Raw genomic sequence first — 9,517 nt, forward strand, 5'->3', positions numbered from 1 at the left:
AGACAAATGCAATTCTATTGTACATGATAACAAAATGCCAACCCTGACTCGTGGGCTTTAAAGTGAATTTCATCGAGGATATCTTGGTCGCTGGTAATCATAGACTGACGATATGCTGGGGGTATATTAGGTGCGCTGGTGGCCCGAATGGATAACTCCTCTATGCAAGTCTTTCGTAGATATTTTTTTTTTTTCGTTTCTTTTGCTTTTTCTCTCGTTTTCTGATGCCTTCTTTAGTGTTGTATCATTTCCCTGCTGTGCCTGCAGGAATTCGAGGCAGAAGACCTACTCCAACTGCTTGCTGCGCAGTTGGACTTGCTCCTCCGAAAGCGATGCGATCCAAAGACAACGCTCAATGATGCCCGGCACGGGCTCGAATCGATACCTGGTGCTCGCATCAATTAGTCGGAGGAGACTCTTAACAATCTTCGCGGTGGTACGGTAGCGCTCAAAGTTGATCAGGGACTCCCCGTCCTGCGTCGTTACTCGTGCTGGCTTCTGCGCATTATACGTTAAGTCGTGGACATACAGGCCTAAAAATATCAGGGTTAGTTTCATAATCACCATGAAATGTAACGGAAATTTGATATCTTACCAACAAATGGAATGCAACCATCTTGCGCATTGGCCATCTCCATCTCCAGGCGGAGTTCATGGAAATTGCGAATGGGCTGTGTTAGCGATTCCATGTCCTTTAGAAGTCGCTTGTCGGCAACGGGTACCAGAGCCCATGTAGCCTGAAGGCGAGAGCAGTCGGTTGATGAAAGAGCGATGGCAATCTGAAGCATTGTGGCATAGTTGCACATTCTTCTTGCATGTGCTGCTGTGTGGATGAACTTTCCAATCGTTCGTGCTCGTTCGTGAATATCTTGTGTCAGGACGATCTCTGAAAGCACCCATCTAACCATTAAGTTGAAACGTCCCACAACGAGGTCAATGCCTCTGTGCTCATCTTCCATGAGGAATTGCACCCAATTCAACATGGTGGGTGAGCCACTGCTCCATCGCATATCCACCAAATCCCTCCAGTCAACTTCACTCAAGGCAGCCATCTCCACCAACGTCAGTTGCTGTGCAAGAACATGTGATTCGCAAGATAGGACAAATGGCACATGCTCGGGACCGGCAATCTTTAATGGTTCCGGGAATCGGCGACCCTTCTCGGACTGAGAAAGAACATCCCCTGAAACCTGCTGCGTGTTGACAGGTCGAATATTTGCTTGTTGTGCCATTTTGTTTCTGGGAGAAGGATCAGGCGTTAATGGCTGGGCCTGAAACAGCACTGGGTTCAACGGCGTAGTCCAAGAACCCACGGACCGAGTATTTTGAACTGTCATCGGAGGGGAGGGTGGGTGAGCGAGCGGATGAGGCGGAATACCAAGCGACGAATCGCTCATGCTATGCGTATCTAAAGAGAATCGTTGCTCTGCAGCCTCTCGCGAATCGATCATGTCAATTGAAATCCCAGATGACAGCCCAGAAAGACGCCCTGTATGCTTTTTCGATCCAGGGGCGTTGCTGGGGAGCGTTGAGCCTCGCGGAATGCGCTTCATACTCTCGGTCTCCTTCACAATGTCAATAGAGGGGTGAGAGGACTCCATATCCGACGTCTCCCGGCTGGAGAAACTGGGCTGGAAGCGAGAAGGCCCAGCCATATGAGACGTCCGGCGGCTTTCCACGGGCTTCTTCATTGACTCATCACTCAATCCTCGTTCTAGGAGAGGTATAGAGCTGTACGAGTCTTCAGACTCCGCGATCGAATCGGAATATGGTCGCTGAGGTACAACGCGCCCCTGAACTTGCGAATATGTCAGACCATCACCATAGAAGGTTTGGCGTCTCCGAGCTACCGCATCCGAGTTCGCAAAGTTGTGTCCAGCACTACCACGGCTCCGACGGAACCATTCCTCCCCAGTGACCTCACCCGGGTCGTAGTGCTCGCGGTATTGACTTGGCCCAGCAGCGGAAGCCTCAGCATCCCCAGAAGATGCCCCTTGCCATTTCCCTTCGAGTTTCAATAGAGTTGACTCGATACCCCCATCATCGTCATCGGGAATCTGCGCAAACTGTGCAATGGCATCCTCAAAGGAACGCCGCAGATTCTGTGACGAGTGTGTTGTCAATAGCGAAAATCGAGGGTTTGGAGGGATGAGACTTGTCTGGGGCCGCGAATACGGCTCCTCAACCCGGGTGACAGCCGTGTCAGCACCCGAGCTACGATATGTGATATCGGACACAAAGGACCCTGAATCGGGCCGAGATTGGGAGCCACCGCCGTTTCGCATTTGACGCAAGTCTCCACCAGGACGCCTACGTAGTGTCGGCCCAGAAGGTTTATCCAAGTGCTGCTGCGAGCTTCCAGGGGGTAGCGGCGGGACGGAGTCACTTCCCATGGTGAGACGATGCTTTGAAACTCCACTCTGGAAGGAAGCATACTTTCGCAACCGTAACGAAGATGAAGTTCTTTTCCACGAACTAGAACCCCGTTCAACGGAGTATGACCTGCGGGAGGATTCCGAGAATCCAGAGGGGCGCAGGAATTTAGAAGCTCGGTTTGATGGGCCTGGATCGGGCTCGTCGTAGAAGATAGGCAACGAATATTCATCGGTTGCCAAGGTCGATCTTTGGTGAGGAGCGTACGGGGATGGAGCTCTCACTGTTGCAGGTGACGGCTCCGCCTCCAAAAACCCAGGAGGCTGCTGGAGCCCTGTATTGGCTTCCCCGATGGCGCCAGACATGACAGGTATCCCCAGGCCTGTTCCGTCTACGATGACAATGGATTCACTACCTGCAGTAACCTGGCTTGTCGCTCTCGGCTGTCCAGGCGCAGTAGAATGATGATCTCCATGATTCTGTGAATCGGCAGATTGGGAACCTGCTTTCGTGTCGGTTTGTTCGGAAATCGCAGCGCGATATTGCTTCAGAACTTCGTCACAGAGAGTATCGATCCTCGTGGGCTTTTTCACCCCAGCCGCTGTCTTCCTACCTTTATAGGCATCTGACCCGAATGCGACATTGTTCGGGAGAGCCGATGTCCTTCCCATAAGAGATGGATTTGCAGGCCCATTCATCGCCCGTGAAAAACTACCCTGACCGCCATGCCGACTGTTCAACGCCCGACGAATTGACCCAATGATTGTTTTGACGCCAGAGCTTGAAGCGGCCGGCTTGTGAATGCCATGTGTGGTGCTTCGCCGGTCCAAGGCCATATCCTTAGCTGATGATGGAAGAGGGGGGGAAGGAGGTGCCATCATGATCGTGTACGACTCCGCCGGAGGGTAGAGCTCTCCTCGTATTAGACTACTGAGATCAAGCGCCTCCCGCCCGGCGACCACACCCTGTTGCTCGAGGTTGAGCAGCGAGAAGGGAGCCCTGTCATCTCGAACAGAGTCGGAGAAGCTGCCGCTACGCTTGTGGGAATGTCCAGGATAGGGGTAGCGGCGTGAAGTAAGGGGAGAAGGTGGGTAAGCTTCCCGTGAGGAAGTTGGCTTCAGCGGCATAAGCGGTACGGGATGGGGTGCCTTGTTGGCCAAGGACAAAGACAGGCGCTTCGGAGACTTGGGGGGTAAGGAACAGGAGATCGCCTGGAAGCTTCGGTCACTTCCGGCTGAGATTGGCACACTCTTCACTGTGTTTGACGAATTATTCCGGCTGTGATGATTCGGACGGTACTCAGTGCCCGCAGGACCAGCTTCAAGTCCGCTTCTGGTACGCACCAGGGCCAGAAGGTCACCGCCAGCCACCATCTCCAAGGCGTCAGCCTCGCGGTCACCCGGAAGAATGGCAACGTCAGGGCTTTGGAACACGTCGTGATCATTTGGGAAGTTCCAATAGAGGGAAGATTTCCCATACCAGCAGCGTTTGAGATCTATGAGGATCTTGAGATCACTCATGCCACCACCCTGTCGAGATTTGACATCATCGTACATGCTATTGATCGTCTCACAGAAATGAGCGCGGAGGTCATATTCGGGAACAAAGTCATCCACAAAATAGTTGAGGATCCAATGCCGCAAAGCTGCAAAGGTCCGGATACGGATGATCCGGCCGTCATCCTGCAGGCGGTTAATTGCCCACCGTAATCGAGCGAGAAGCAGTGCGAGAAGCGTGCCAGTCGAAATGTAAGAGCGAAATGTTAGAAAGAAATCGGATACAAGCTCATAATCCATGAATGACGCTGATGAGATTTGAGCGACAATACGTGCCGGCGTAGCAGCGCTGATGTCTCTGGTGCCCGAGGCATAGCGAACGACTGACTCTTTGTCCATTTCAGACACCAGCGTCTCGAAGATGGCCGGTTCAATAGGCTCCTTCAACTCATAGAAGACAGGATTCTCACTGACTGCGGAACTCCGAGGCAACTCAATGGCACCTGCGCCGGAAAAGACCGAGCCGACGAAGGAGGGTCGTTCGAGATTCCGTAGATAGCTGTCGGAAGCTAGAGTACCAACCCAGTATTCCCGCGGGAGTCGTGACGTGCGCATTATATCCGACAACGAAGTTCTTGAATAGATGGAGCTATGTAGGGCCGTCTCATTGTCGAGGCTGGATTGAGGCAAGTCCAACCTATAACGAGGGATGGAAACCTCAAGGGCACGTTGTGACGGTTCATTGGCAGTTTTCGGCCGATTATCCGCTCGATCAATGTAGATACGCAGCTCCCCTGCGCGACCTGCACGCGACTCCGACCGCTGTTCTGAAATAGTAGAGAACGAGTGTGCTTTACGAGGTCGATGGTGAGGTAGGCCGTGGTATTGGGAACGCGCCGATTCCGTGTTGATGGAGTCGCCATCTTCGCAGCTCTCTTCAGGGATCAACTCTGGGCGTAGCTCAGAGAGCTGCGAGTTCGACCATCTAGAAGGCTCATCGCTCTCCAGGCCACCACGTCCGTGCGAAAAGTGTTCTTGTCTGGATTGGCTGGGTGAAGGAATAGAAGGCGCCGGGAAGGGTTCTTTAGTCGGCGGATTGCGAATCGGTCTAGAGAAGTGTGACATGGGTGTTAGTATTGTAGCCACGGCATCTGATGTCCCCAAATATAGCAGATTGCGACAGTCATACCTTAAAAAGATCTTTCCATTTTGGCCAACATTCCCCACGGTAAAGTGGTTTGGTTCCCTAGCTCCTACAGCTGCGTCACTTGGCGCTTGAGAGGTATCAGGCCGCTTGAACGAACGCTTCCGCAATATCTCGTGGCTGTCCTTGACCCGCAGAAGAGATGTAGCGAGCCGTCCCCGGGTTGATCTCGAGCCAATGGTTGGGGTTTCCTTGGTGTTTCTCCCGTGGGCAACCGTGTGGGCGCGTCGTAGATCGGTTGTCGCATATTGACTATCTGCACTCGCTAGGACCTTCGCCTGGGTTCCTGGGTTGATGCGCGTTAAAAAAGTATCCGGCTGCGGTTGACCTGGCTCACTTGGGAAACGGTCGACAGATGTTGAGCTCAACGCCATAATGAGCGCGGGCGTGACTATGCAACTATACGATCAGCAGCAAGCGCCCTCTCGCGGCGGGAGCTCTTCTCCAAAGAGGCTCTGTTTCCCGGGGAGCCGGAAAGAGGCTTCGTGTTCACCAGAGCCGGCGAACTAAAAAGAAAGATGAGACAGGGACAGCCCACGTTGGGATCGCAATATGTGCTTGCGACACGACATGACCAGAGCCTGCACGAACGGGTGAATCTTTATCGAGGGTGACGGCAATAAGCGTCGGACATTGAGGAGAATTGAAAGCGGTAGCACGAGACAAGAATGACGATCGAGGACGCTCGGGGCAAAGGACAGGAGATTACGGAGGGATAATAATAGAAGGGTGGCCGGGGCGAGAAGATCACGATTAGGAGAAATAAATACCGAAAATATAGGGACTTTGGGGGGGGGGGTTGTGAAAGAATAGACCGAGAGAGCACGGGCGATGGATAACAACAATAGGCGAGGATGAGCCGGTTGGGGGATTTGGTGCTAATGATGGTGCTGATGCTTGCTGGAGATGGTAGATGATGCTGCTGCTGCTGATGATGATGATGATAATAATAGGTCATGAGCAGGGACAAAAAGCAGTAAGATGTAGTAATAATAATAATAAGAATAACAATAATAATCAGAAAGAAGCGCAACGAGTTTGGAGGAAGTGGAGAGCGCGGTGGAGAGCGCGAAGAGGGAAAGACGCGCAGAGAAAGCAGAAGGGTTTAGATTTTAGTTTTATTTTGGGTATTAGTCCGGGCCTGGCTGGGAAAGGCTCCAAAAGGGGACTACTAGCAGCCCGTCACTTGCTTTAGTCCCGGTCGCGTTCCAACAGATCGGAACCTCTTTCTCTCTCACTTGGTATGATTTGCTGCACGTCGGGGATAAGAAGGACAGAAGGAGAGACAGAGAAGGGAGAGAAGGGACCAGTAGGTAGTAGATATACGTAGTCAGGAAAGGAACTGGAGAAAGCGAACCATGGTTCCCAGCAGTCAAAGTGGATGGATTCCATTCCATGGCATGATTGGGGAGAGAGAAAAAGGCCGGGAGGGGGAATTTTGACCCGTGTCTACCTTGGAACTCTTTTTCTTCTACGGAGGACTAAACTGTCATTCATTCAAGCTGCTGCTGCTGCTGCTGCTGCTGAGCGGAGGAACCTCCGCTCTCACACACTCTTTCTACTTACTACGTAACTCACAACTACCGGCAGTAGTCCCTTTTCTCTCAGCCAGTCAACAATCCCCATTCTGTCGCTTCCCTTGCACCAACTTACGGGAGCCTGATAGGCAATCCTAACTCTACTCTATACCTAGTACTTAGCATCTAGACTACATTTCCGATCAGCCAAATCCTTCGCTGAGGCCATCAAAAGTCGGTCAGCTGATGGTCGATCTACACACAGATCGTGGAACCGCAACATCCACCCGGACTAGATTTAGTCCCCTGGCCCGGAGTAATTAGTCCTGTAGGTAGTGTACTAGGTAGCTAGTTAGTTGATGAAAATCACCGGTTCCCTCCCTACTCAACAGGAAGTGGGGTCTTTTTCCTGAGGGGAATTAAGTCTCCTCAGGACGCGATGCAGCTACTAATTAACTACTTACTCTACTCCGTATGTACTGAATGGTTCATGTGGGCTGAATGGGACCAGCAGAAGGGACTGGACGGTACCGAGCATTCCTATATCAACATCATACGAGTACCTGCGCGTTCTCGTCTATCTCATGCAAAACGCTACTAATCTACAATGTAACCTACCTAGCCCCAGATGATCTCAAAGAAAGGAAGATAGATGGATAGATAGATAGAGTAAGTAGGAGCCATCCGATAGCTCCGTATTCCGTATTCCCGGATACAAAGTACAAAAAAAACCCTCCAATGAATCCCGCCTTGATCAACTGACACGGATCGGCAGCCGTGCAGAAGCGGAACTTCGAGGCTGAATAATGATACGAGGCAGTCGATCAGTCAGAATCTCCAGGCCGAGGCAACGATACATGGCACTGTACGGAGTAGGTCCTATATACTTAGTAGTTAGCGACAGTCTAGTATCTATCTCCGCCCTGCATGTCGACCGTCATAGTAAGCAGTAGTCTTCCATATCCAATGAGAGTGGATGAACCCGATGCTAACGTCACGGTGTGTTCAGATCCCATTTACGGGGAAGCTGAATGAATGAATGCCTGCTCTTGGCCTGCAGCTGAAATGCTTCCGTTACTACCAACTGGTAGCACCAAAGACTAGGTTACTACTACTAGTACTAGTCCATCCCTTTTAGTAGTATCTACTCCGTCCGTATCTACTCCTTTAATTCTCCTTACGACTTAACACTCAATCAGCTGAACCCAGTTCCTTTTGGCGTCGGGCGTAACACGCTATCTAACTAGTTAGTTACCATCTACCATGACCCAAACCACTAACTACCTAATTCAGGTACCCGGATTTATTTCTGGTTACATAAAAAGGGGTGAGAGGGGCCGGCATCGGGCACGCGACGCAAAGGGAGTATAGAAAGAGTATAGTGAAAGGGGGAAAAAAAAAGGACGCAAGAAGAAGTGGATCATGGTGGGAGAGATGCCAGTAGGTGCCTTTATTATTACCATCATCATGGTAATATTATTTCTTCATTTCCCTCGTTTGGCCTCTTTGAAAATTGGAAGCGTCGAATGAGGATAGTCCATTGCCCCAAAAAAGCAAAAGGGATTGAATCAAAGTGGGAAGGAGGAAGAAAAGAGGAGGGTTAGAAAAAGGGGGGCAGGGCGACGAGGGATCACGATTGGATCGGAGGGGGAAAACAGCGTACGTTGGCCGGGTCATTCGGGAGCCGTTAAGTGCCAATGACCGCCTCGAGGAGGAACGCCCGGTGGGGGAAGCTGCGGAGTGGATGACAGCCGGTCTTGCCTTTCTGGGTTCATCCTTGCCTCTTAGTGGCTGACCGTTGCGGCGGATCTCCGGCCGATCGCTGATTTTGGTGGCCTTTTTAAGCACCAGGTTTGATCCGTTATGGACCGGGATGTTCGTTGGTAAATTAGCATCTAAATTCGCGGCTGAACGGGAAGAGCTAAAAGTGAGATGGGAGGGTAATTAAGTCGATAAATTATATTCTTATTATCTGGCCAGTTGATGGCTAAGGATTTAACCTCACATGAATCAATGTCCAAGCGTGAAAAATAGAAAATACCATCGAGAGGCAAGGCGTAGTAACACTAATTGACTTAAATGGTCAAGAATGGCTGGATTCCGATGCATCAAGACCAAGGCCAGGCCTTATCCGCATTCCGACGCAAGGACGTCATTGCAGAAAAAGCAAACATTGGAGGAGAAAAAAATCTGACCGGAAGGGCGGATTGATTCTTCATGCCTTGCAGCTCACATCCCACCAACTATCTATCTAAATCAATCAAATTCCAGCATGAGTCAAAAAGTCCCGCGCACCTCAACCTCCACCATTACTTCAAGTTACTAAGTAAATTTGCAACCTACTTTTTTTATGGAATATAGCAAGGCACAATCACAATTTGGATAGGGCAAACCCATCATTCAGCACAATTCCGTTGGGGTAAACTAGTATAATTCGATACATCGCACATCACAGCCCACATCCCGCCCGCTAGAGGGGGTCAAGAAAAAAGTGAAGCTCGAGTCCCGGCGCCTGATCCAATCATCCAAGGCTGAATCTTGATTGGGATCTGAGGTGGGAAATCCAAGGCAACGGTAACACGGCCGAGTGCAATTTCTCTTTTCTCTGCTGTATGCCCCTCACCTGCAGTAGTAGTTTCTTTCTCTAAATGAAATGATGGTACAAGCTTATCTTGGCCAGGCCATTCCTTCTTGCAGATGCATCCACCAGACTGGAAGAGGTAGTACTTAAACCAAGTAGTTACATGGTACTTTTGACATATTGCAAACCAGCATCTTTCACCCATCACACCTCATGACTCATGTTTACAAGGCAAGATAAGTATCTGTGCTTGAGGTTGGCGGCTATAAGACCCAGTCACAATGCCTCATCTCATACCGATTTGTCACTCGCATCCCACACACACACACACACACACACACACACA

General features: G+C 50.8%; 1 protein-coding gene across 1 annotated transcript; it reads right to left on the reverse strand.

Moving 5' to 3' along the window:
* Nucleotides 1–285: 285 nt before the first annotated feature.
* Nucleotides 286–5,447, reverse strand: ASPBRDRAFT_192166 (mitotic regulator LTE1; the record flags this gene model as incomplete). The annotated part of the gene is made up of 3 exons (XM_067620444.1): nt 286–533; nt 596–4,977; nt 5,059–5,447. 3 exons carry the CDS (start codon nt 5,445–5,447, stop codon nt 286–288), a joined length of 5,019 nt encoding a protein of 1,672 aa, XP_067483235.1.
* Nucleotides 5,448–9,517: the final 4,070 nt, after the last annotated feature.

Source organism: Aspergillus brasiliensis, assembly GCF_001889945.1.
Source record: "Aspergillus brasiliensis CBS 101740 unplaced genomic scaffold ASPBRscaffold_2, whole genome shotgun sequence".
Lineage (NCBI taxonomy): Eukaryota > Fungi > Ascomycota > Eurotiomycetes > Eurotiales > Aspergillaceae > Aspergillus > Aspergillus brasiliensis.